At 38.5% G+C, this 27,777-nt stretch overlaps 1 protein-coding gene across 1 annotated transcript; it reads left to right on the top strand.

The window, feature by feature from the left end:
• Nucleotides 1-9: 9 nt before the first annotated feature.
• LOC103506371 lies at nucleotides 10-27,562 on the top strand. Its single transcript, XM_008470756.1, has 8 exons — nucleotides 10-78; nucleotides 17,081-17,173; nucleotides 17,358-17,402; nucleotides 17,700-17,784; nucleotides 18,192-18,243; nucleotides 24,731-24,915; nucleotides 26,326-26,416; nucleotides 27,358-27,562. The coding sequence occupies exons 1-8, from the start codon at nucleotides 10-12 to the stop codon at nucleotides 27,560-27,562; spliced, it is 825 nt and encodes a 274-aa protein (XP_008468978.1).
• The last annotated feature ends 215 nt before the right edge of the window (nucleotides 27,563-27,777 follow it).

Here is a 27,777-nt window from a genome sequence, read left to right as displayed (position 1 = left end):
CATATCAACATGAACATCATGCATACGGAATACTGGGTGAATCATATCAACATGAACATCATGTATACGAAATACTGGGTGATATGGTCTAGGGTTCTAACATGAAACACGTCCCTATTTGCTGCCTCATTTGTACACACACGTCACCAGATGTCGATCCATTTCAGAAGGTAAAGCCATGGTGTTTGGTGTAAAACAACATCGGATGAACCTATTTCAGACACTAGTTCCTGGAATGCTGGATGGAGTAAAGAGGAACTACTATAGTACCGTAATAAGTATAGTCTTTTCTCTGCCGGAATAAAGAATTATTCAAAACATCAGACTTCCCCAGATGTTGATCCATTCCAGAAGATAAAGCCATGGTGTTTGATGGAAAACATCATTGGATGAACCTCTTTCAGACACTAGTTGCTGGAATGCTGGATGGATTAAAGAAGTCTTGTCTCGAAGAAACGAAAACTCAAAACTAAAAGCGAGAGAAAATATTAAACACAGGAAAAGTTTTGCTGGCCTCAAACTTTGTTTCCTGTGTATTTCTTATGGGGAACTTAAAAAACGTCAATATCTCGGGAACGGTTTGGAATTTCGGGCGAGAAACAATGATGAGCATATTATGATAGGTCAGAAGACATGAGCGATGAGAGCGATACTATAATGACCTAAATATTTGAAGCGGAGACTAAGGTGATTGAAGATATGGTCCACGGAGAGCTGCAAGAAGTGTGTACATGGAATATGAAAACAATCATGGTGTAATTTTTCGAGAAACAATGATGAGCATATTATGATAGGTCAGAAGACATGAGCGATGAGAGCGATACTATAATGACCTAAATATTTGAAGCGGAGGGTAAGGTGATTGAAGATATGGTCCACGGAGAACTGCAAGAAGTGTGTACATGGAATATGAAAACAATCATGGTGCTAGTAGGTTATCGTAATCGGAATACGCTTGTTGTGCATGTGTTGAATAAATAAAGCATCACTGCCGAAGATTCCAAGATATGCCTGAAGTATGTGAAGCGAAGTGTTGTGGGCTCCCGGGAATAAAGCTGTTGAGCAGGAAAAGGAAACAGAGATGGATTGAATATCGGACGACTATAACTCAAGTTGTGTCCATACAAAGTCGACGGCCATTGAATCCATCGATCGATGTCGACTGAAACCGTCCACACTGCCTCGACAGCATAGATTCACCTCGTCGATCGACTATGTGTAGACACAACTTTAGCAATGAAACATTTTTTATTTTTACCAGCGAATTCACCGTCTTAAACAACTTCTTGTTGGTCACAATTTTGTGGACTTTTCTCAGCATCAACAACCATTAACACTTACTGATCAGTTATAAGTAGGCCTGGGCCTTGGTAATAAACCGTTTATAAGTGAAATTCATATTGAAATTGATTGAAAAGTATTGAAACACTATACAATCCCAACTGAGACTTACTTCAATTTTATCACCGAACTCAACCCGAAACAATTAAAAATCTTAACTGTACTCGCACAAGTTAATTTCCAAATGTGAGGTGCATTGTACTCTGAGTGTTGTGTGCTGGAATCCTGAAATTACAATTCGTTCGGAACCCCCATACCCATAGCCAAAGTCCGTATAATTGTATAAAGTCTATAAAGCGAACCTAGCATACTTCCGAAAACGTCCCAAAACGTAATGACTACAGTTCCTATTAGACTGTGTCGACAAATAGTCAAGTCAACGGCCGTCGATCAACTGAAACCGTACACTGCCTCGACAACATAGATTCATTCACCTTGCCGATCAACGGCCCTCGACTATGTGTGAACAAGGCATTTATCTTTGGACTCCACGGATATCTCCGGACTTCTCGGTCTAAAATTGAAACAAAATGGTGATTACTAGAAGACCAGAACAACTGGAGCTCCTCATATCCTCAAGTCCTCAATCGGGCTCCACCTAACTACACATGCATAACAATGAGGCTGTAGGATTCAAGGTGCGTATGACAAAACCACAAAACCTCACTCCCAAATGAACCGAAAAATTCGAAACTAGAATACTCAACTCGCTGAAAAATATGGACCTCGTTATGACTCTCGGCGCCATTATATTCGAATAGCTCTCTCACCACATAGTTTTCTGGTCTTGGTGAACAATGTTCAATAGTACCTAAAATATGTCACCAAAAAATAATGGTGAAGGACATGGATCTGCAATAGATCAGTTGCGCTTACTTGGGTGGTGTTTCAAAGTCATAGAGCAGGAAAAATGAGGACCAACGGAATTTTTCTTTTTCTTCTACGACTTCTAGATCCCGAGATAAATCGATTTAAAAAATACCGGCAAATCGTAAACTTTGACGTCACGGATATCTCCGGACTTCTCGGTCTAAAATTGAAACAAAATGGTGATTACTAGAAGACCAGAACAACTGGAGCTCCTCATATCCTCAAGTCCTCAATCGGGCTCCACCTAACTACACATGCATAACAATGAGGCTGTAGTATTCAAGGTGCGTATGACAAAACCACAAAACCTCACTCCCAAATGAACCGAAAAATTCGAAACTAGAATACTCAACTTGCTGAAAAATATGGACCTCGTTATGACTCTCGGCGCCATTACATTCGAATAGCTCTCTCACCACATAGTTTTCTGGTCTTGGTGAACAATGTTCAATAGTACCTAAAATATGTCACCAAAAAATAATGTTGAAGGACATGGATCTGCAATTGGCCAGAACCTATCATTAAACAGGAAAATTCACAAATTAATGTGGTGTGTTTGATGAAGAAGTTAACTAAAGAGGAGTTATGAGAGTTTGGAAATACAGAACTGAGACTGAAATCTGAAAATACCAGAATTAATTGCATATGTAGAACTAAAGGGTCTGCAATTGGAAACACTCCTATTGCTTTTCAAAGTCCATCTTGACGTAAGCAAACCTCATGCAAGAAACCACAAGACTCCGATACTATCCTATTTTAATAACATCCTAACGTTACCTCTTAGGTGTTGGTTTCAAATGTTTCAACACCCTATAATTTATTACCAAATTGTCAGCTGCAGATTTCGCTAAATTGAAAGTTACAGCTTACTACTCAATTATGTATGCAGCCTTCATATATCGCATAGGATTTTTAATTAAACCAAGCATATTCATAGCATTCGTTCAATTTCTAGAGCTTTGTGCTTTGCAATTATCCATTTCATTCGTAAATATTGCCTCTTTTCATAATAAGTAGGTACTTATTAATTTAATAGAGAGAGCAGTTATCACAAGGAAATAGTGGTATCTAATAATCAAACTGGTTTGGATATGAAGCTGATTCGCTCTTTAAACCGGATGAATACAGATTTCAAAAGAAAAGCACTCCCAATTGTGTGAATCCGATTGATTTCACTTTTGCCAATTTCAATGAATTCAATAATATTGTAGATATTATTGAATTCTCAATAATGCACCAATTGACCAAAAAGTACAAAAAATTGATATTGACCTGACAAAAGAAGGAAGGTTTTTTCTCCCCCCAGTTCAGAACCACTAACTGGAGCCGTTATCTGAGGTGATTAAGGAGTTTGTTGTATGTTTGTGTGTTTCTGAATCCTTGGTGAGACATGTATTCGAATGCTCCTTCAGTCTGCACACCAAATAGGTTCTGATATAATTATTTTATCGGATATTTGGAATTAAAAATAATATCCGAGGAGAAAATCCCCTACATAAAGATACGTAGGTACATTGCAACTTTCTATTTCTCGGAAGACCTTCGCGATACTCCAAACTTGTGTTTTCACGATGATCTTGAAATAGTTTTCAAACCGGAATTGGAAGACATTTTTAAACGATGAGAAATCGAGAAGTGATAGCACTGGTTGGTTTGTTTTGACTTCCTCTTTATTAGATTAAAGTTTGTAAGCTCTTATTCTAAAAGCTAAAAAAAGATCTCTTATCAATCTTATCATTAAAAGAATCACTTCAATCAGAATGATCTATTGTAATAATAATTGGTATCCGAATCAGAGTTCAAGGCAAGTTGGACATAAGTTTACCAAACTGCCAAAAGTTAAGAAAGATAATAGCGTTTCTGCTGGTGTAAAGGGACTCGTATGTAAGTGTCATTCTAGCAAAATAAAAAGAACTAGGTATCACTGAAATGTATGTACTAAAGTAATAATGTACCTACTTCCTATTATGGTCCATATACGTATGTACCAACATATCGCCATATCGACAGACTATTAGATATGATCCATTAATCGGCATGTCTTCTATATCCTATAAATCTTAAACTATACCTTCTATCATTTCAAACTCATACGAGTATACTATCACAACCATCAGACTCTTCAATCACGTCAGCAAAAACATTTAGCATCTAATTGATCACGTATTGACTACGTGCTTCACGGGTTAATCATTCCATTCAATCCACTTTCATTCATTTTCTTCAAAACGATTTCGATGTTTATCCATATTGATGAATTGTTTTCATGATTGATTTCTGATTTGTTTGAATAATACTCGGATTTAAATGATTTTTTTCTTCAGTTTCGCGTTTGTTTTATGCGTTTGATTTACCTACATACCAGTTTTCCTATTGTTGTGGTTTACTGATGGTTTATTGTTTGAATAATACTCGGATTTAAATGATTTTTTTCTTCAGTTTCGCGTTTGTTTTATGCGTTTGATTTACCTACATACCAGTTTTCTTTCCTATTGTTGTGGTTTACTGATGGTTTATGTGAGCGTTTTACTTTCTACCTATGAATGTCAATGAGACTATTTAGAAAGTGTTATTTCTAAAATTCCAATTGTTATTTATTATTATTGTCTGGCTGGGGGACGTTAAACAGGGAGTAGATCAGCTTGGTCTGGCGGGGGGACTTCAAACAGGGAACATACCAGTCTGAATTTCCCTTGCTAAAGAAATAGCTAAGGTTGAAAGCGAAGGGCATCCACTCGTAAAATTTGTAGCCAAAACCAAATGTGAGCCCAATGCAATTAACCTAGTTAGGGCTGATTGAGAGGCTGACGAACAACGCCGGCCCCCTCTGTAAACGAAAACAAGCTGGGCCCGTCCTTCCGGGATTTTTTTAGCCCGTAGTTTACTCGATCGTGGTTAAAGAAAATTAGTACCTATGTACCTACCTATTTTGTTTAATATTCAGTTTATTTTTATTACTCGCACTGCGTGCTCGGCTCGGGAGGTTGCACCTCGGATAGGATTTGATGGATAGCACTTTGGAACACACATTTACTTGAACATACATATGATTTACATTGACGTAAACCATAACTTTCGCCAAGCCAAGAGAGGAAAAAATGACGGAAAAAGCGATTTTTTTTAAAAAGAGGTTTGATAGAGGGAACTGTAACTGCTAAGGTCTTACCGTCCAGAAATCGAAGAGAGAAGGAAGACAGAATAGGAGAAAGCCAGCCTTTCCAAGAACGCACATTAGCCGCTCAGGATAAAATCCGCCCCGGGCGGCAATCGAACCAACCAAGCTAACTACCAACCAAGCTAACTAGGTTAGCCGGAAAAAGCGAGATATATTATTTAACGCACCTTCTTCGGCATAATCTATAGACGCTCTTTCTCCGCTGTTATCTCCAATATTGTCCATCAACATCTTCTGGACGAAGCTCATTGGTCAACATTACAAGCAGGCCACTCGGGCTAGAGAGTTTTCACTTCTGTATAAATGTACACATGCGTACCTATGTACCTACCTATTTTGTTTAATATTCAGTTTATTTTTATTACTCGCACTGCGTGCTCGGCTCGGGAGGTTGCACCTCGGGTAGGATTTGATGGATAGCACTTTGGAACGCACATTTACTTGTATGATTACAACATACATATGATTTACATTGACGTGTAACCATAACTTTCGCCAAGCCAAGAGAGGAAAAAATGACGGAAAAAGCGATTTTTTTAAAAGAGGTTTGATAGAGGGAGCTGTAACTGCTAAGGTCTTACCGTCCAGAAATCGAAGAGAGAAGGAAGACAGAATAGAAGAAAGCCAGCCTTTCCAAGAACGCACATTATCTGCTCAGGATAAAATCCGCCCCGGGCGGCAATCGAACCCGCGACCTAGCGCTTACAAGGCAGACGCGCTACCAACCAAGCTAACTAGGTTGGCCGGAAAAAGCGAGATATATATTATTTAACGCACCTTCTTCGGCATAATCTATAGACGCTCTTTCTCCGCTGTTAGGTATATCCAATATTGTCCATCAACATATTCTAGACGAAGCTCATTGGTCAACATTACAAGCAGGCCACTCGGGCTAGAGAGTTTTCATTTCTGTATAAATGTACACATCGAAAAATCTAACAATGAAAATAGCTAGCGACCTACAAAATCTACATACTCACATACCAATAGATCAAGGAATTCTAGAAAGTACACACATCACATATCATAACACAAACATGTACTAAACAACTAAATTACAAAACTAACTATACTATTTCATACTGATCTGCATTTCATATCATATGTAGCAAATTCTAATTTTAGTTGGTGCTATGATTTGTTTCATATGCAATGAGTTTTTTACTAGGTAATTTGCTGAGAGTTCACAAATTGGTAATATTGGTATGCTAGACGCTGAGGTTGTCAAATCTGGTCAGGGCCAAACTATGTGAAGAGGGGTTTTCGGTGGACAAGATTGACCCAAATTCTTCTACTACTAGATTTGGCTCTTGGGAGCTATGTTTACAAATGTACACATACAAATACTTTAATAAATCTCAAGACTCACTACAAAACTTGAATACAGATTGAGCACAAGTTCATGCCATACATACGCAGCAACAAGCCATGCACTTTAATTAAAAAAAACATCTACAAGACAAAATGCTTCATCTAGCACGCATCATTGGAGATTTGGAAGTTGTCCCCATAGCCTATATGTAACGTACCAAGGCGAAGAATTGCCTATACCAAACTCCTCATAAATGTACAATGTACGCGTCATCACACTATTGATGATATTCGATATACTTTCACATTGAGTAATTAGGATAATTAAAAAAGAGTTCTGAAAATTCTCGTCAGATGAAGAATCCGTACAGGACATCAGAAGAGTAGTACATCAACGCAGAACACTACCTAAAACTCGAGTAAGTGTCTTCAAACAGTGTCGTATTTATCGAAGAACTGATCAGTTTGAGTTAGAAATACGTTTAAAACCATCATTTAGACATGTCGTAGGTAGATAGTACATGCTAAATGGCGTAAATGCTTTCATAAATATGCATGCTTAATGCTTTCATAAAAATTCCAGTACTATCAGGTTCTCCTTTAATTAGGTAAGTAGCTGACAAAGAACCCTCCAATCTATCAATGATTATGTAGCGCTCCGCCCGCCAAGTCAATGAATTTTGACTGCGTATCCTCTATCTCCCTGATTTGAAGGTCATCTACAACACATTTTGCTTGGAAAGAAAGTAATCTTTCCAATCCTAACAAATAGCTAACAAACCATGCAATGAATATGTCAAAAGAACACTTGTCCCATTGCAATTACGGCATGTTAACACTGCTATTGGGAATCTGCACTCTGGTCTTATTGCATATAGGTCGAAGACCCATAATATGCGATATAGAGTTTCAGAATTGCAGTTTTATAGTTATAGGTATGTTTTATAGTTATAGGACTATAGCCTGCTGTTTCTTTGCATTTTTTGTTTGCATTGGGTTTTGCACCATTCATTTGTTTCATGTTGGTGTTTGGACTGTGAATGTTTGCGAGTACCAACTCTACAATTTTGTTGTGACGCATGACGTTAGAATTGCTGAGCGTGTGTATGTTTCGTCTTTTTGTGTATCTTTTTGGTGTATGTGAATTTTGGATCTTGGTCACTTTTTTTGTGCAAGAAATTGGGTGCTCTTTGGTATTTTATAGATCTTACTCCAGTTGTGACTTTTGGATCACTTGGATTAACTGAGATTCGCTACCCATTTCATTGCAGCACTTGTCAGAAACATGTTTGTTGACTATAGCCTTTCTTTTCTTGAAACACGTTCACTTTTTTCAAAGATACTTTTTGATATCACGTCAATGGTCGCCACTGGTTTCCCAGATTCTCCGAAACATTTCTGCCTACTGCTGTAGTAGCATCATTATATTTTTTGTGTTGTTTTCGTATGTCCCCATTCCTAATTATTATATCATTAAACTGTGTGATGAGATTGAGATCGGTTATACTCTGTCGTACCATGTTGTTCTTGTGGTCATGAAAACTTCTCTCTTAACCCACATTTACTTTTTATGATGACATTGTCAAAGAATTCTCCGGATGGTTATTTGGTTGTTCCTAAGAGGAACTTGCGTGTATCAGGCGTCCGCGTCTTGTTGGTTTTCTCTACTCTGTAGTTGTTTTTACTACTTGGTATTTTTTGTTGTTTTTATGGCTCCTGTTATTACAGCTAATTGCTGAGAGCGTTTATTATTCTTGCAAAAAGCTTACAAAAAATTACTTCATGGAGAAACTGCAGTCTTATAGGTCTTCCATGTTGTTCTTGTGGTCATGAAAACTTCTCTCTTAACCCACATTTACTTTTTATGATGACATTGTCAAAGAATTCTCCGGATGGTTGTTTGGTTGTTCCTAAGAGGAACTTGCGTGTATCAGGCGTCCGCGTCTTGTTGGTTTTCTCTACTCTGTAGTTGTTTTTACTACTTGGTATTTTTTGTTGTTTTTATGGCTCCTGTTATTACAGCTAATTGCTGAGAGCGTTTATTATTCTTGCAAAAAGCTTACAAAAAATTACTTCATTGAGAAACTGCAGTCTTATAGGTCTTTGGGTCGGTTGTGTTGGACTCTCGGTTTTTAATTTCCGTTTACGCCGTTTTACAAGATTACAGGCCTGACCTAAATTCACATTGTCCTCAATTCCTCTGAAAGCTACGTTATTCAATATCGTGCTATTATTATCTGGGAAAATAACTTTTTGGTAATATTCTACCAGTATAAATCAGGTAGGTATATTCTTACGTCTATAGGTCTTTGGGTCGGTTGTGTTGGACTCTCGGTTTTTAATTTCCGTTTACGCCGTTTTACAAGATTACAGGCCTGACCTAAATTCCTCTGAAAGCTACGTTATTCAATATCGTGCTATTATCTGGGAAAACAACTTTTTGGTAATATTCTACCAGTATAAATCAGGTAGGTAGGTAGGTAGGTAGGTATATTCTTCTGCAAACGAATTCCCTACGTTATTCAATATCGTGCTATTATCTGGGAAAACAACTTTTTGGTAATATTCTACCAGTATAAATCAGGTAGGTATATTCTTGCGTATGTCTAAAGTTATTCCAACGAATTCCATGCTACATCAAGGATTGGATCTAAGACCTTCTATTAATACATTTGTATACCAAATCACGGTCTTGAATAAACTCTCCATCTATGTATAAGTTCTAACTTGATCTTTTCTTTTCTACTGAGAAGGTAGCTAGTTAGGCACCTGCATTTTACTTTTCCTTTTTAACAACTAGATCGTTTTCGTTATCTCATCCAAAATCAAGAATCAATCTAACTACGTAAGTACGTACGCACCTGCATTTTACTTTTCCTTTTTAACAACTAGATCGTTTTCGTTATCTCATCCAAAATCAAGAATCAATCTAACTACGTAAGTACATTATCGAAGACTCGGTAACTTTGTGTCTGACCAGATCGACTTTCTAAGATACATTTTTATCAAGTTTTATCTCGCTTTTTCTAAAATATATCGTTTTATCTTTATTTAAATCTATCACAAAATCGGTCAATTTTTATCTCGCTTTTTCGAAAATATATCTTTTTATGTTTTTATCATGATTTAAATCTATCACAAAATCGGTCAGACCTCACACAACAGGCATCGCATGCATGGAAATAGCTTTGAGCTGTGGGTGCTCTGATTCGGTCCGTCAATTCATTGATTCCGACTCAAACACCATCGCGTCTTTGATCAATTGATAAATTGATTCGTTGATCAATTGAGTTAATGATTTGATTAGTTGATTACCCATACTCTAGGTTTGAAATAGCTTTGAGCTGTGGGTGCTCTGATTCGGTCCGTCAATTCATTGATTCCGACTCAAACACCATCGCGTCTTTGATCAATTGATTCGTTGATCAATTGAGTTAATGATTTGATTAGTTGATTACCCATTCTCTAGGTTCTGTTCGGTCTGATCAAATACAGTTTGGTAAATTGAATTATCTCTATTGTTATCTGCCTACCTAGACCTATATTTTATTTATTTGATTGTAGGTGTAGGTCTGTGGTGTGTATTATTTTGTATTAAAATGAGGCGTGATTTAGGAAAAGGGTAACGTCACTCACGTCTTATTGGAAAATCGAAAATTTTCAATTGGGTGTTCGATAAAGTCTTGGAAAATTTATTTACCAACCTTTTTATAACTATCATTTCAAGCATGTTATCGAGGTTATTTTACAAACTATTGGTAAAATATCTTATGACTACTAAGTAGGTACATTTATACATTTAGTTATAATACATATATTTTCCAGTATGTACCTACCTACCTAGATAAGTTTCCTACATGACTATAGCATATGTTTGCAAAGAACCAGCAGGAAAAATAGAAAGTACATACATGGAAGTACTGTAGACCTACCTATATGGATTTATGGAAAACTCGAGATTACAGGGTGTTCTCAATATTGAAGGAAGAAAATTTTGCCAGGTTTACAACTAGCTAAGTTTTTTTTTTTAATGAGGTTTAACGGCATTGTTATAACTGGCGTACTAAAGTTTGTAGTGACATGACGGGGGTTTTACATTCCATTGGGCGAGATGGGTAGCTTATCCATCTCCTCACATTTTTACCCAGCCTGAATAGAATAGAATTTACCCTGCTTATACTGCCAGAATGATACTGAAAAGTCCCTTTACTCCCGCAGTCTAAGGTCGGCTATGTCGGGTCGGAAGTAAGGCCGGGAAAAGCCGGCAGCACGTGTTTCATGATTTACCCTGTAGGTATCTGAGATAAGACACTATGGTTTATCGTCTTATTGGAAAATCGAAAATTTTCAATTGGGTGTTCGATAAAGTCTTGGAAAATTTATTTACCAACCTTTTTATAACTATCATTTGAAGCATGTTATCGAAGTTATTTTACAAACTATTGGTAAGATATCTTATGACTGCTAAGTAGGTACATTTATACATTTACTTATAATACATATATTTTCCAGTATGTACCTAGATAAGTTTCCTACATGACTATAGCATATGTTTGCAAAGAACCAGCAGGAAAAATAGAAAGTACATACATCGAAGTACTGTACACCTACCTATATGGATTTATGGAAAACTCGAGATTACAGGGTGTCACAATATTGAAGGAAGAAAATTTTGCCAGGTTTACAACTAGCTAAGTTTTTTTTTTTAAATAGGGTTTAACAGCATTGTTATAACTGGCGTACTAAAGTTTGTAGTGACATGACGGGGGTTTTACATTCCATGGGGCGAGATGGGTAGCTTATCCATCTCCTCACATTCTTACCCAACCTGAATAGAATAGAATATACCCTGCTTATACTGCCAGAATGATACTGAAAAGTCCCTTTACTCCCGCAGCCTAAGGTCGGCTATGTCGGGTCGGAAGTAAGGCCGGGAAAAGCCGGCAGCACGTGTTTCCTAGAAGGTCTGGTCACCCATCAGTATAACAACTTACCAACCACATAGCATGATTTACCTTGTAGGTATCTGAGATAAAACACTATGGTTTATTTTCTTAGGTAAAGTAGATAGGTACATACCTATAAATCTGGTATCTACTCAATAGGTTTTTTCGAGTGGAATCCAACATTATCTCGAGAACTGGAGGTGTGCTTATTGAATTGAGTTTTTCAATTTCCCAACATTGCCGCAGTAGACACTCAAGGAAGTTATCAAGACAATAAACTCAGACCGTTAGGAAGACGGAGATTTTTTTTTTTTTATGCAGATGAGATGTGATTTATTTTATTGATATCTACATTATCTATTTTAGCTTGAGCAGTTTATCTCTGAGGGAATTTATTTTGGAGATGACTTTGCGTCCTCTATGATTAAAGGAACGGAATTCAGTTTAAAGTTTAATCTCAAGATTTTGGATCTGGCATTTCTTTTACGATAACTTTTCAACGGTTTGTCCGATTTAATGAAATTTGACAAAAATGTTCAACATCCCTTGCTGAAGAAATAGCAAAGGTTGAGTGCGAAGGTCGTCCGCTCGTAAAATTTGTAGCCAAAACCAAATGTCAGCCCAAAGCAATCACCCTAGTTAGGGCTGAGAGGCTGACGATAAACGCCGACCCTGTCTGTACACGGGAGAAGGGCGAAGAAGAAGAACAAGAAGAAGTTCAACAATTTAACATGGGTACATAACTATGTGAAGATACTACAAGTAACACGTACATACCTATTACACATGTATCTATGTTTGAAAAAATCAAATTCCTAACGAAAAGAAAGTGGACGTCAATAGTGAACATTTTCCCATATAAAACCGCCTTGCAATTCACTGATTTGCCTCCTCAAAATAGTAGATATTTAGATAAGATACCTACCAAAGTACGAGCATTCGTTACAGGGGAAAAAAAGTAAAAATCACTCTCAATCTACTAAATAAATACATTAAATAACAGATATTTTTGAAAATAATAATTTCGTTTTTTTTTTAACAGTCATAGTGCATACCACCTATTTAGGTACATATTTAACCACATAAACATATGAATTATTTTCAAAAACATCATAATCATTCATATCGATTTCCCAACTGGCAAACCAAAGAAAGATAGATAAGATACCTACCAAAGTACGAGCATTCGTTACAGGGGAAAAAAAGTAAAAATCACTCTCAATCTACTAAATAAATACATTAAAATAATAACTATTAGATATTTTTGAAAATAATAATTTCGTTTTTTTTAACAGTCATAGTGCATACCACCTATTTAGGTACATATTCAACAACATAAACATATGAATTATTTTCAAAAACATCATAATCATTCATATCGATTTCCAAACTGGCAAACCAAAGAAAGATTTTTTTTTCTTTCGTTTAACAAATTATAATTTCCCGAATGACTCGGCAAGTTTTCGAAATATTGGAATGTGAATTTTCCGAATGAGACAACAAAAGAAAAATCGGTGTAGGAAATTTCTTGAGAAACAAACTCAAATAAAGCGGTACCTGATTGAGATTTCAAGGTTGGAAACTGTAGAGGTGGGTCTTCGACAGAGTTTATTGCTTATTTTTAGCACCAAATTACCCAGTTTACCAGTTAAGGAACCTTATTATTAGGTACTCTAACAGCCAAATTTTTTATTAGACAAGTAGCTATATCTATGATCTAGGTACCTAAATTTTTCCATTAAAAAAGAAAGAAAAAATGTTCAAAAACTACCCCATGCTACCAATCTTGAACTATCGATCCCTAGATTACAAGTAGACAATGTCACCATTTGGCTGGTGAAACTACACAATAAAAATGAAAATACCAGATTTATGGCAGACGAAAGTTAAGCACAAGGCGCCATTTTTATGGGAACAGATATAAAATAGAACAGAGACATCTGTGTTGAAAATTTATGGGCAGTCACACTATAGAGGGGGGGAGAGAGACTAGAGAGAGAGAGAGAGAGAGAGAGAGAGAAAGGAAGAGAGAGGAGGAGAGGAAGTGGGAAAGGGAAGAGAGAAAGAGTAGAGAGAGAGAGTGTAAGAGAAAAAGGTTAATCTTCGATTCCCACCCGGGGCGGATTTCATCCTGAACGGATAATGTTCGTTCTCGGAACGGTTGGGTTTCTCCTATCCTGTCTTCCTTCTTTCGTCGATTTCGGGACGATAAGGCCCTATCAGTTACAGTTCCCTCTATCAAAACTCTTCAAACAAAAATAATAATAATAACCTTCAAAAAAGGTTTGATAGAGGGAACTGTAACTGCTAAGGTCTTATCGTCCCGAAATTCGAAGAGAGAAGAAAAAGAGGATAGGAGAAAGCTAACCGTGGTTTATTGTCTTTAACTGTTCAGGATAAAGTTCGCCCCGAGTGGTTTACACATTGAACCCGTGACCTAGCGCTCACAAGACAAGCGCTCTCCTTCTAAGCTATAACCAGGCTGGCTAATTGATCACATTTTATCACCGAAAATTCATCTCCATAAGTTATCTCCATAAGTCAGTAGTCCAGAGTTACATTGTGGATATTTAGCTGGATACATAGGTATTTTCAGCATACAACTTATAGAGATGTTGCACCTGAAACAGTTATGAATGTTTGTAACAATGTGCCTTGTAACACCTAAGTCTCATAATCTCGTCGTTCCTAAAATCAACTGCATAACAAATCATACACCATAGAGCACACAGTCATGATATTTGAGTACGATATTTACATAGAGAAAATACCGGGTGGAACATAGAAAAGATATGAAAATTAATCAAGGGTGGGGTTTAGGCTGTCCGCTTGATAGAGCCTCACCAAAAGCTTTTTTTTTTTAAGACTCACGTATCTGAAAATTCCAAAATCCATAATCTACCATTTGCCCCAAAGATGGTGTATCATCTCTACGGGGTCCCTATAGGTCCCCTCGAAAAACCTAATTGGCAAATGTCTTTCAGATTTTTAACATGGTCAGCAGATTTCACCAAATTCAGACCAAGTAGACCAACCGTAGCAAAACAAAGTAGGTATTTCTTAATAAGAGCCCTTACAGAATCCCCAAGAGTCCCATTATGCCCGAAATTAAGTGACGAAATTTTCTTCAAGTGTTGAATATTTTTGACAAATTTCATCAAAATTGTACAAACCGTTCGAGAGTTATGTTGAAACAAACGGACAAAATAATAATACTAATAATAAAATAAACTGTCCCGTTAAACTTCTTCAAATCAAATTGATTCCAAGGGCAAGGTAATCCTAGAGTCCCTTGACAAATGGAGTGTTCCTGAAGGCATGTGATGTGTTCCAATCCACTCACCCCAAAAATTAGAAGTCACATCGTTCGTTGAGACACGCTGTCTACACGGGGGACATACCGTAATGCAGTCTCGTTTCAGAAAACAATGATCTCCTAATCAACCTGAGGATTTTGGTTACATCATTATCGGTACCATTTTAAATATTCTAGGTACCAGTTTAAATATTTATTTATTTTTTCTAGTCAGACATTTTAGATGATGTTAGACATGTAGGAGTAACATGTAGGGTACCACCTAGAGGTCATTAACACTGACATTGTGTTATACAAGTGACTACCAAGCCGCGGATTCCAGTTCAAGCCCATGAACTGTCCAAAAAAATCGAATTAGGATACATCTGGATAATCAATGTTTTAAGCAAGAATCGTAGATTTGGCTCTTGGGAGCTATGTTTACAAATGTACACATACAAATACTTTAATAAATCTCAAGACTCACTACAAAACTTGAATACATATTGAGCACAAGTTCATGCCATACATACGCAGCAACAAGCCACGCACTTTAATTAAAAAAACATCTACAAGACAAAATGCTTCATCTAGCACGCATCATTGGAGATTTGGAAGTTGTCCCCATAGCCTATATGTATGTAACGTATCAAGGCAAAGAATTGCCTATACCAAACTCCTCATAAATGTACAATGTACGCATCATCACACTATTGATGATATTCGATATACTTTCACATTGAGTAATTAGGATAATTAAAAAAGAGTTCTGAAAATTCTCGTCAGATGAAGAATCTGTACAGGACATCAGAAGAGTAGTGCATCAACGCAGAACACTACCTAAAACTCGAGTAAGTGTCTTCAAACAGTGTCGTATTTATCGAAGAACTGATCAGTTTGAAGTTAGAAATACGTTTAGACTTTAGAACCATCATTTAGACATGTCGTAGGTAGATAGTACAATTAGTACATGCTAAATGGCGTAAATGCTTTCATAAATATTCCAGTACTACCAGGTTCTCATTTAATTAGGTAAGTAGCTGACAAAGAACCCTCCAATCTATCAATGATTATGTAGCGCTCCGCCCGCCAAGTCAATAAAGTTTGACTGCGTATCCTCTATCTCCCTGATTTGAAGGTCATCTAGAACACATTTTGCTTGGAAAGAAAGTATCTTTCCAATCCTAACAAATAGCTAACAGACCATGCAATGAATATGTCAAAAGAACACTTGTCCCATTGCAATTACGGCATGTTAACACTGCTATTGGGAATCTGCACTCTGGTCTTATAGCCTATAGGTCGAAGACCCATAATATGCGATATATAGTCGAAGACCCATAATATAGAGTTTCAGAATTGCAGTTTTATAGTTAGGTATATTGTGCTGTTTCTTTGCATTTTTTGTTTGCATTGGGTTTTGCACCATTCATTTGTTTCATGTTGGTGTTTGGACTGTGAATGTTTGCAAGTACCAACTCTACAATTTTGTTGTGACGCATGACGTTAGAATTGCTGAGCGTGTCTATGTTTCGTCTTTTTGTGTATCTTTTTGGTGTATGTGAATTTTGGATCTTGGTCACTTTTTTTGTGCAAGAAATTGGGTGCTCTTTGGTATTTTATAGATCTTACTCCAGTTGTGACTTTTGGATCACTTGGATTAACTGAGATTCGCTACCCATTTCATTGCAGCACTTGTCAGAAACATGTTTGTTGACTATAGCCTTTCTTTTCTTGAAACACGTTCACTTTTTTCAAAGATATGTACTTTTTGATATCACGTCAATGGTCGCCACTGACTATGAGAACTTGAGAACCCAAGGAGTGTTGAGGGATTTAAGTAGTTCAATTTTGGAGCGGAGGACAAGGTCAGCCACTCACTATCAGCTAGCCCTGACAGGTACAGCTAGACCTGATCAGGTGTAGTTTATTGCTACCTAGAGTACCGAAATGATGGAGTAGTTCAGGGTCTCAAGGTGTGTCCAAACATAATCGATGCCGTCGATCGATGGACGATACACTGCCTCGACGACATAATCATCATGTGCAAACATATCCTCTTTTAGTGGGGATGTCAAATGCTCTGCGGATTCACTTGAAAATGAAGCACATCCTCTAATAATTCCTGTTTTCTCCCCCCAGGGTTTCGTGCATGTCCGGGTGTGGTTCCCTCAGTTCCCCGGTGTTTATTGCTACCTAGAGTACCGAAATGATGGAGTAGTTCAGGGTCTCAAGGTGTGTCCAAACATAATCGATGCCGTCGATCGATGGAGATCGACGTCGACTGAAACCGTACACTGCCTCGACGACATAATCATCATGTGCAAACATATCCTCTTTTAATGGAGATGTCAAATGCTCTGCGGATTCACTTGAAAATGAAGCACATCCACTAATAATTCCTGTTTTCTCCCCTCAGGGTTTCGTGCATGCACGGGTGTGGTTCCCTCAGTTCCCCGGAGTGGTGATGATGTCAGAGCAGGAATTAATCATCATGTGCAAACATATCCTCTTTTAGTGGAGATGCCAAATGTTCTGCGGATTCTCTTGAAACTGTAGCACCTCCACTAATAATTATTTGCCGTTTTATTTAGTGGAGATGCCAAATGTTCTGCGGAGAAAATGTAGCACATTCACTAATGATTATTTCCCGATTTCTTCCACCAAATGCATATATCCTGCTAGTGGAGATGCTAAATGTTCTGTGGATTCTCTTGAAAATGTAGCACATCCACTAATGATTCCTGTTTTCTCCCCTCAGGGTTTCGTGCATGTACGGGTGTGGTTCCCTCAGTTCCCCGGAGTGGTGATGATGTCAGAGCAGGAATTAATCATCATGTGCAAACATATCCTCTTTTAGTGGAGATGCCAAATGTTCTGCGGATTCTCTTGAAACTGTAGCACCTCCACTAATAATTATTTGCCGTTTTATTTAGTGGAGATGCCAAATGTTCTGCGGAGAAAATGTAGCACATCCACTAATGATTATTTCCCGATTTCTTCCACCAAATGCATATATCCTGTTAGTGGAGATGCTAAATGTTCTGTGGATTCTCTTGAAAATGTAGTTCGAAGAGAGAAGAAAAAGAGGATAGGAGAAAGCTAACCGTGGTTTATTGTCTTTAACTGTTCAGGATAAAGTTCGCCCCGAGTGGTACCTAATTGAACCCGCGACCTAGCGCTTACAAGGCAAGCGCTCTCCTTCTAAGCTATAACCAGGCTAGCTAATCGATCACATTTTATCACCGAAAATCCCCTGAGCCCACCATTATCGAGAACAAAGCAGCCGGATTTGCAGGAAGCTTGTAAGTAAATATATATATTAAAAAAAAAAAAAAAAATCAAATCAAATCTCAAATTCTTTTTCAAATCAAATCTCAAATCGAACCCGGGCCTCCTGCGTGCAAGCCTAGTGCGATACCCACTCGGCCAAGGAGGTTGCTTCCGTTGGTACGTATACCTACTAAAAATAGCTTGGTTGGTAGCGCGTCTGCCTTGTAAGCGCTAGGCCGCGGATTCGATTTCCGCCCGGGGCGGATTTTATCCTGAAGAGATAGACAAGGTTCTCGGAACGGTTGGGTTTCTCCTATCCTGTCTTCCTTCTTTCGTCGATTTCGGGACGATAAGGCCCTATCAGTTACAGTTCCCTCTATCAAAACTCTTCAAACAAAAATAATAATAATAACCTTCAAAAAAAGGTTTGATAGACGGAACTGTAACTGCTAAGGTCTTATCGTCCTGAAATTCGAAGAGAGAAGAAAAAGAGGATAGGAGAAAGCTAACCGTGGTTTATTGTCTTTAACTGTTCAGGATAAAGTTCGCCCCGAGTGGTTTACACATTGAACCCGTGACCTAGCGCTCACAAGACAAGCGCTCTCCTTCTAAGCTATAACCAGGCTGGCTAATTGATCACATTTTATCACCGAAAATTCATCTCCATAAGTTATCTCCATAAGTCAGTAGTCCAGAGTTACATTGTGGATATTTAGCTGGATACATAGGTATTTTCAGCATACAACTTATAGAGATGTTGCACCTGAAACAGTTATGAATGTTTGTAACAATGTGCCTTGTAACACCTAAGTCTCATAATCTCGTCGTTCCTAAAATCAACTGCATAGCAAATCATACACCATAGAGCACACATGATATTTGAGTACGATATTTACATAGAGAAAATACCGGGTGGAACATAGAAAAGATATGAAAATTAATCAAGGGTGGGGTTTAGGCTGTCCGCTTGATAGAGCCTCACCAAAAGCTTTTTTTTTTTAAGACTCACGTATCTGAAAATTCCAAAATCCATAATCTACCATTTGCCCCAAAGATGGTGTATCATCTCTACGGGGTCCCTATAGGTCCCCTCGAAAAACCTAATTGGCAAATGTCTTTCAGATTTTTAACATGGTCAGCAGATTTCACCAAATTCAGACCAAGTAGACCAACCGTAGCAAAACAAAGTAGGTATTTCTTAATAAGAGCCCTTACAGAATCCCCAAGAGTCCCATTATGCCCGAAATTAAGTGACGAAATTTTCTTCAAGTGTTGAATATTTTTGACAAATTTCATTAAAATTTCACCGTTCGAGAGTTATGTTGAAACAAACGGACAAAATAATACTAATAATAAAATAAACTGTCCCGTTAAACTTCTTCAAATCAAATTGATTCCAAGGGCAAGGTAATCCTAGAGTCCCTTGACAAATGAAGTGTTCCTGAAGGCATGTGATGTGTTCCAATCCACTCACCCCAAAAATTAGAACAACTGCATAGCAAATCATACACCATAGAGCACACATGATATTTGAGTACGATATTTACATAGAGAAAATACCGGGTGGAACATAGAAAAGATATGAAAATTAATCAAGGGTGGGGTTTAGGCTGTCCGCTTGATAGAGCCTCACCAAAAGCTCTGAAAGGGGATCTACTCGTAACAGGATCTTGCAGATTTTCTAACTGGGTCGTTTTTTTTTTTTTTTTAAGGCTCACTTAGTGAACTCTTCCACCCAACCGGATCGAATCTGAAAATTCCAAAATCCATAATCTACCATTTCCCCCAAAGATGGTGTACTCGTAACATCTCTACGGGGACCCTATAGGTCCCCTAAAAAACCTAATGATGTACCTTGTAACACCTAAGTCTCATAATCTCGTCGTTCCTAAAATCAACTGCATAACAAATCATACACCATAGAGCACACATGATACTTGAGTACGATATTTACATAGAGAAAATACCGGGTGGAACATAGAAAAGATATATAAAAATTAATCAAGGGTGGGGTTTAGGCTGTCCGCTTGATAGAGTCTCACCAAAAGCTTTTTTTAAGGCTCTCTTAGTGAACTCTTCCACCCAACCGGATCGTATCTGAAAATTCCAAAATCCATAATCTACCATTTGCCCCAAAGATGGTGTATCATCTCTACGGGGTCCCTATAGGTCCCCTCGAAAAACCTAATTGGCAAATGTCTTTCAGATTTTTAACATGGTCAGCAGATTTCACCAAATTCAGACCAAGTAGACCAACCGTAGCAAAACAAAGTAGGTATTTCTTAATAAGAGCCCTTACAGAATCCCCAAGAGTCCCATTATGCCCGAAATTAAGTGACGAAATTTTCTTCAAGTGTTGAATATTTTTGACAAATTTCATCAAAATTGTACAAACCGTTCGAGAGTTATGTTGAAACAAACGGACAAAATAATAATACTAATAATAAAATAAACTGTCCCGTTAAACTTCTTCAAATCAAATTGATTCCAAGGGCAAGGTAATCCTAGAGTCCCTTGACAAATGGAGTGTTCCTGAAGGCATGTGATGTGTTCCAATCCACTCACCCCAAAAATTAGAAGTCACATCGTTCGTTGAGACACGCTGTCTACACGGGGGACATACCGTAATGCAGTCTCGTTTCAGAAAACAATGATCTCCTAATCAACCTGAGGATTTTGGTTACATCATTATCGGTACCATTTTAAATATTCTAGGTACCAGTTTAAATATTTATTTATTTTTTCTAGTCAGACATGTTAGATGATGTTAGACATGTAGGAGTAACATGTAGGGTACCACCTAGAGGTCATTAACACTGGCATTGTGGTTTACAAGTGACTACTAAGCCGCGGATTCCGGTTCAAGCCCATGAACTGTCAAAAAAAAATCGAATTAGGATACATCTGGATAATCAATGTTTTAAGCAAGAATCATGTTATACGATAAACCGTCAAAGCTTGGTGAAAATGATGAACTTTGGTTTCTGAATGGCAATCAAGTTTGTCCTGAAAATGATGTGAACTTTGGTTAGTAAATGGCAATACAGTTTGTCCCAAATGATACCAACTAAAAGTTTAACTATAAACCGTCAAAGCTTGGTGAAAATGATGAACTTTGGTTTCTGAATGGCAATCAAGTTTGTCCTGAAAATGATGTGAACTTTGGTTACCAAATGGCAATCCAGTTTGTCCCAAATGATACCAGCTAAAAGTTTAACCTTTTGTGCCAAAGTATTCATTTATAGTAAAAATTCCTACAACCACCTTCATTCAACACAAAAATGTATGAATGAAGAGAGAGAGAGAGATTTTTTTTTTTCAAAAAGGCTCAACAAGCCAAGGAGGTTTCTTAACGATAAAAAAATAAATAAATAAGTGAAGCCGTATTCATTTATAGTAAAAATTCCTACAACCACCTTCATTCAACACAAAAATGTATGAATGAAGAGAGAGAGAGAGAGAGAGAGAGAGGGTATTCATTTATAGTAAAAATTCCTACAACCACCTTCATTCAACACAAAAATGTATGAATGAAGAGAGAGAGAGAGAGAGAGAGAGAGAAGCGTGTGTGAAATTATGAATGAAATGTCTAGTAAAATGAAGATATAATTACCGACAATTCAACAATAGGCAGCACCTATGCTGCTGAAACAATGAGATACACAAGTTCACACGAAAACCAAAATCCGGTTCTATCAAAACCAGGTGAAAATAGTTTAGCTACAAAACAGAAGTGTTATACCCATGGATGTATAAGGTAGGGGAGGGGAAGTAACGATACCGATGTGTATCCTTCAAAAAATGAAAAAAGCACAACATGTCATAAGAGTGGCGCGAATTTCAAATTTTGAACACCAACACCATATCCACAAATGGGTCAGTTTAGTCCCGAGCGAGTGTTTGTGTGGTCCTGGAGTACTCTTGAGACGTAAATGATTTAAATTCATCGTGCAGTGCAGAATAGGTAGTGCAGAAACGGGGTCGGAGTGTTTTTGTCAGCCTCTTAATCAGCCCTAGGGTGATTGCTTTGGGCTGACATTTGGTTTTGGCTACAAAAAATTACGAATGGATACCCTTCGTACTCAACCTTTGCTATTTCTTTAGCAAAGGAAATTTCAGGCTGGTATACTTAATGTTTAAGGTCCCCCAACTAGACTCTAAGGTACCTACTTACTTCTTAGTAAGGTATACTGACCTTGCCTTGAAACATTAGGTTGTGGGTTCGAAGGTATATAGGTAAGTTAGGGACCCACACAATAAGGTATACACAGGTAAGGTAATACAAGGTAAGGTTTATGCACATATTAGGTTAGGTACTTGATTTCTCAGTCTACTCAAGGAGGTACCTACTTACAACGAAAACTTGAAGTAAAACTACCTTGCAATAATCACATTTCTGAGTTACTGTATTGCTAGCTTGTTTTCTATGTCTGTCTGTCTTGTCTGATGTCAGTCAATCTATGACTGACCACTGACTGACTCATATGAGAAAGTTCCACTTAAGACAAAGAAGACAATCAAAACCTACCTCGGTGGCCGAGTGGTTAGTATGTTTGGTCGGTAAACAGGTGGGCGTGGGTTCGATTCCGCCCAAGGTAATAAAGCATTTAGACTAGGCCGACAGATGGATGACAGCCTTTTTGGCCAGCCTAGTTAGTTTCGAGGGTAGTACGTCTGCCTTGAAACGTTAAGTTGTGGGTTCGATTCCCACCCGGGCCGGATTTTATCCTAAACAGATGAGGTTCGTTTTCGGAACGACTGGTTTTCTCCTATCCTGTCTCCCTTCTCTCTCCGCTTTCGGGACGGTAAGACCTTGTCAGTTACAGTTCCCTCTATCAAACCTGAACTGGTCTCGCGTAATCCAGCCATAAGAGGTATAGTGAAGGGCCCATAAAATGTACAATATGTACAAAGGTACGGCATTTCGAGATGGCTACAGGGACTTTTTAGCCTCAGTAGTCTCATCATAGCAGGCAGTTGGTATAAATGAGTGAACTTTACATACCGGACCTTACTTTTAAAGCTGAGGTATAAGGTAGTTACTTAGTAAGGTACTCACTTAATACCTACCTCAGGTCATCCCAAAGCTGGCCATTATATCTATTACAATACCTAGTCGGTCTTAGCATACAACGGTTAACTCCAAAGTGTGCTGGTTCGATACCCTTGGGAGCACAAATTAGTCCAAGCTAGACCTGCCCTGGACTCGGAGTTTCTAGTGGAAGGACCTCGGGTTCGAATCCCGTCGTAGGTCACCGAAGTTGAAAATACAGTAAAAATTTAGATATTACACTTATCTCAAATTGTACATTTAATGGGATAGAAAAATATAATGATCATTAGTGGATGTGCCACTAGAACAATTCAAGAGAGGTTTGACATCTCCACTAATTTCAAGTGAGAGATGTTTCAAGAGGGAGTGAGTTATGAAAAAGAACTATTCTTTTCAGAGGACTATTCAGTCATTGAGCCAGATCCTGACTCGTGATGGAGAGACAAAAATGGAAGAGATAGAATGAGGGGAAAAGAGAAAGGGGACAGAGAATGAGAAAGAGAGAGAGAGAGAGAGAGAGAAAGAAAGAAGCATAGTGAAAAAGAGGAGGGAAGGGCGCGAGAGAGAGAGAGAGAGACAGACAGAGAGAGAAAGATAGAGAAGGAGAGAGAAATAGACAGTCATGAAGGAGAAAAGAACAGGGGAAATTTATAATGACAGAAAAGGAAAGTGGGTCAACAGTGTTTAGAATGGAGCTGTTAAAAGCTTAAATTACATCTGTTCATTTATTTTAATAAAATGTTACATTAGTGTTTGGCATTCCAGTTGATGGAAAATTTAAATAAATCTAAATATCACCCCATGTTTGTTTGTTGTTGTTGTTGTTGTTTTTTTTTTTAAGGGTTTAACGCCACTGTATAACGGCTAAGGTCTTTAGCGTAAACCATGTTTGCATAAATAAATATTAATCCACAGTAGAAATTTAGATATTACACTTATCTCAAATTGTACATTTAATGGGATAGAAAAATATAATGATCATTAGTGGATGTGCCACTACAACAATTCAAGAGAGGTTTGACATCTCCACTAATTTCAAGTGAGAGATGTTTCAAGAGGGAGTGAGTTATGAAAAAGAGCTACTCTTTTCAGAGGACTATTCAGTCATTGAGCCAGATCCTGATTCCCTATACCTATACTTATAGGGAGTTGAAGACTGAGTTACATGTTTTAGGATCTGACTCACCGACAGAGTTGTCCACTGAAAAGAGGAGAAGGAACAACATGTTGTAGGACCTGACTCATTCAGTCAAGTGAAATAGTAGTTCTTTTTACATTCTATTAATACAGTATTTGTATCTAGGCTTAACAGGGCTGATAAACTAACAGGCTCTTAGGGGCTAAAAAGAAAGTTAGTGAAATCCACCAGCAGTCTTTAAGCAATTTAACTATGCTTAAAATGTCTATAAAAAAAACACACACACACAAAAGGGCAGTTTCACTCATTTCTGCCTTCCCTGTTTCAGTCCTCATGGAGCCCGAGTGTCAGGGGTGGTCGAAGAAACACCAGGTCGCCTAGAATACGAGGTGGCCCTATACAAGGAGGCGCCGGCCCGGCTCAGTAACTATAGCAACAGTGAGTTACCCGTGGACCAGGCCGTGCCTATTGGAACCAAACTGCAGTTACGAGCCAGGATCAATCCTCATTCTGGTAAGCGAAATCATCATATTGCGAATGTTGTGAAGTGAATACATAGTTCGTAAAGTTTCAAGGACGCAGCAGCGAAAAAGGCAAGACTTTGTTTTTTCCCGAGATAACATAGACACATATTCGATCGACGTCTACTGAAACCGTGCGAATGTTGTGAAGTGAACACATAGTTCGTAAAGTTTCAAGGACGCAGCAGCGAAAAAGGCAAGAGTTTGTTTTTTCCCGAGATAACATAGACACATATTCGATCGACGTCGATCATCATATTGCGAATGTTGTGAAGTGAATACATAGTTCGTAAAGTTTCAAGGACGCAGCAGCGAAAAAGGCAAGAGTTTGTTTTTTTCCCGAGATAACATAGACACATATTCGATCGACGTCGACTGAAACCGTACGCCGCCGCGACAACAGAGAATTCACCTACGCTGCCGCGACAGCAGAGAATTCACCTCTTCACCTCGTCGATCGACACAGCTTAAGACTGATTTGGTGGCACAAATTTTCCGTGAGTAATGGATAAATCAGAGAAGTCTGGCTGGCGGACTTTGAACAGGGAGGAAACCAGCCTCAAATTCCCCTTGCTTAATAAATAGCAAAGGTTGAGGGCGAAGGGCATCCACTCGTAAAATTTTTGTAGCAAAAACCAAATGTCAGCCCAGAGCAATCAGCAATCGTCCTACTAGCTAGGGCTGATTGCTGATTTGGTGGCACAAATTTTCCGTGAGTAATGGATAAATCAGAGAAGTCTGGCTGGCGGACTTTGAACAGGGAGGAAACCAGCCTCGAATTCCCCTTGCTTAATAAATAGCAAAGGTTGAGGGCGAAGGGCATCCACTCGTAAAACTTTTGTAGCAAAAACCAAATGTCAGTCCAGAGCAATCAGCAATCATCCTACTAGCTAGGGCTGATTAAGAGGCTGACGAACAATACCGACCTCCTTCTCTCTCCGCTTTCGGGACGGTAAGACCTTGTCAGTTACAGTTCCCTCTATCAAACCTGAACTGGTCTCGCGTAATCCAGCCATGAGAGGTATAGTGAAGGAAGGGCCCATAAAATGTACAATATGTACAAAGGTACGGCATTTCGAGATGGCTACAGGGACTTTTTAACCTCAGTGGTCTCATCATAGCAGGAAGTTGGTATAAATGAGTGAACTTTACATACCGGACCTTACTTTTAAACGGGCTGATTGAGAGGCTGACGAACAATACCGACCCCGTCTGAACATGGGAAAAGGAGAGGAAGAAGATAAAGAAGAAGGGCTCAAGGGTATACCGACCCCGTCTGAACATGGGAAAAGGAGAGGAAGAAGATAAAGAAGAAGGGCTCAAGGGGATACTCAGAGAGTCTCACAATTTAAATCTTTTCCTCTTTTTAATTCTAATGAAATCCAATTCTATTCTATTCCAGCATGGAAGTTTGTCAAACTGATGGAGGTGACAGTATCACCGGACCCAGACAATCCTCACGTCCCAGGAAGTGTGGCCCTGGTCAAGGACGGGTAAGTAGATGTGATATAATACACTGGTATAAATAAAGACCTGTTCCCACTTGTCGTGAGTTTCACACGATTCTTTTCCGAATGTCCCTGTAGGTAATCCTAATTTAAAGGACTCTTACTAAGGGGATACTCAGAGAGTCTCACAATTTAAATCTTTTCCTCTTTTTAATTCTAATGAAATCCAATTCTATTCTATTCCAGCATGGAAATTTGTCAAACTGATGGAGGTGACAGTATCACCAGACCCAGACAATCCTCACGTCCCAGGAAGTGTGGCCTTGGTCAAGGACGGGTAAGTAGATGTGATATAATACACAGGTATAAATAAAGGCCCGTTCCCGCTTGTCGTGAATTTCACACGATTCTTTTCCGAATGTCCCTGTAGGTAATCCTAATTTAAAGGACTCTTACATACGCACGACACAATTTTTTCCGAACGACAAGTAAGAACGGGCCTTTAGGATATTTGTGTTCTTTAAATATTGGGGTAAATCGGGCCTACTGGCCTGATAGGCTTCGACGGAACCACTTTTAACTTAGTCACTTGGCTTTTTAGCGCCCTGTTAACAGAAACTCTTTAACGTCGTTATTTGACGCCGAACGACAAGTAAGAACGGGCCTTTAGGATATTTGTGTTCTTTAAATATTGGGGTAAATCGGGCCTACTGGCCTGATAGGCTTCGATGGAACCACTTTTAACTTAGTCACTTGGCTTTTTAGCGCCCTGTTAACTGAAACTCTTTAACGTCGTTATTTGACAAAAAATCTTTACTTCACATGCGCAGAAACGAGTTTCCGTCAAAAGAGTTAAAGGGACGCTGAAATCCAAGTGACTAAATCTAAAGTGGTTTCGTCAATTAACGTTAAAGAGTTCAGCTAACAGGACGCCAATTTTGGTTGCAAAAACTCGCTATTATTTAGTTTTTCTCCTGTTTTTTCAGATGTCGGAATCGAGACTTCGCTGCCATCATACCTCATCAGCCATCCCGGTTTCGGGACCGCCACAACGAGGTGTTCCTAGACTTCGAGGCGTTCCTACTGAGCACCATGAGGGAAAGGTCCACACTTTGGATACACTCGCAGATCAAGGCGTGTATGGACGCGGCCGACTGTCAGCCAGTAAGTATTGAACCCATGCCCTCCTGATTACTAGGCGAGGTCTGGCTAGGGGACGTTAAACAGAGAGTGGACTAGTGTCTAGCTGTGGGACTATAAGCAAGGAGGAGAACAGCTAACCCTAACCAGCCTAGATGGCAGTTCTTCAAAGGGTTTTCTATGCTTCAAAAGAACAAGCACAAGTCCCCATATCCGATGGTTGATTGCAGTTTAGAGTTTAGGAGAAGACTATTAAATATGGCTAG

The sequence above is a fragment of the Diaphorina citri genome, unplaced genomic scaffold (genome assembly GCF_000475195.1).
Source record: "Diaphorina citri unplaced genomic scaffold, Diaci psyllid genome assembly version 1.1 scaffold231, whole genome shotgun sequence".
Taxonomy (NCBI): Eukaryota; Metazoa; Arthropoda; class Insecta; order Hemiptera; family Psyllidae; genus Diaphorina; species Diaphorina citri.
Note: the sequence above shows the minus strand (reverse complement) of the source record. Positions and strands in the feature narration are given on the sequence as shown.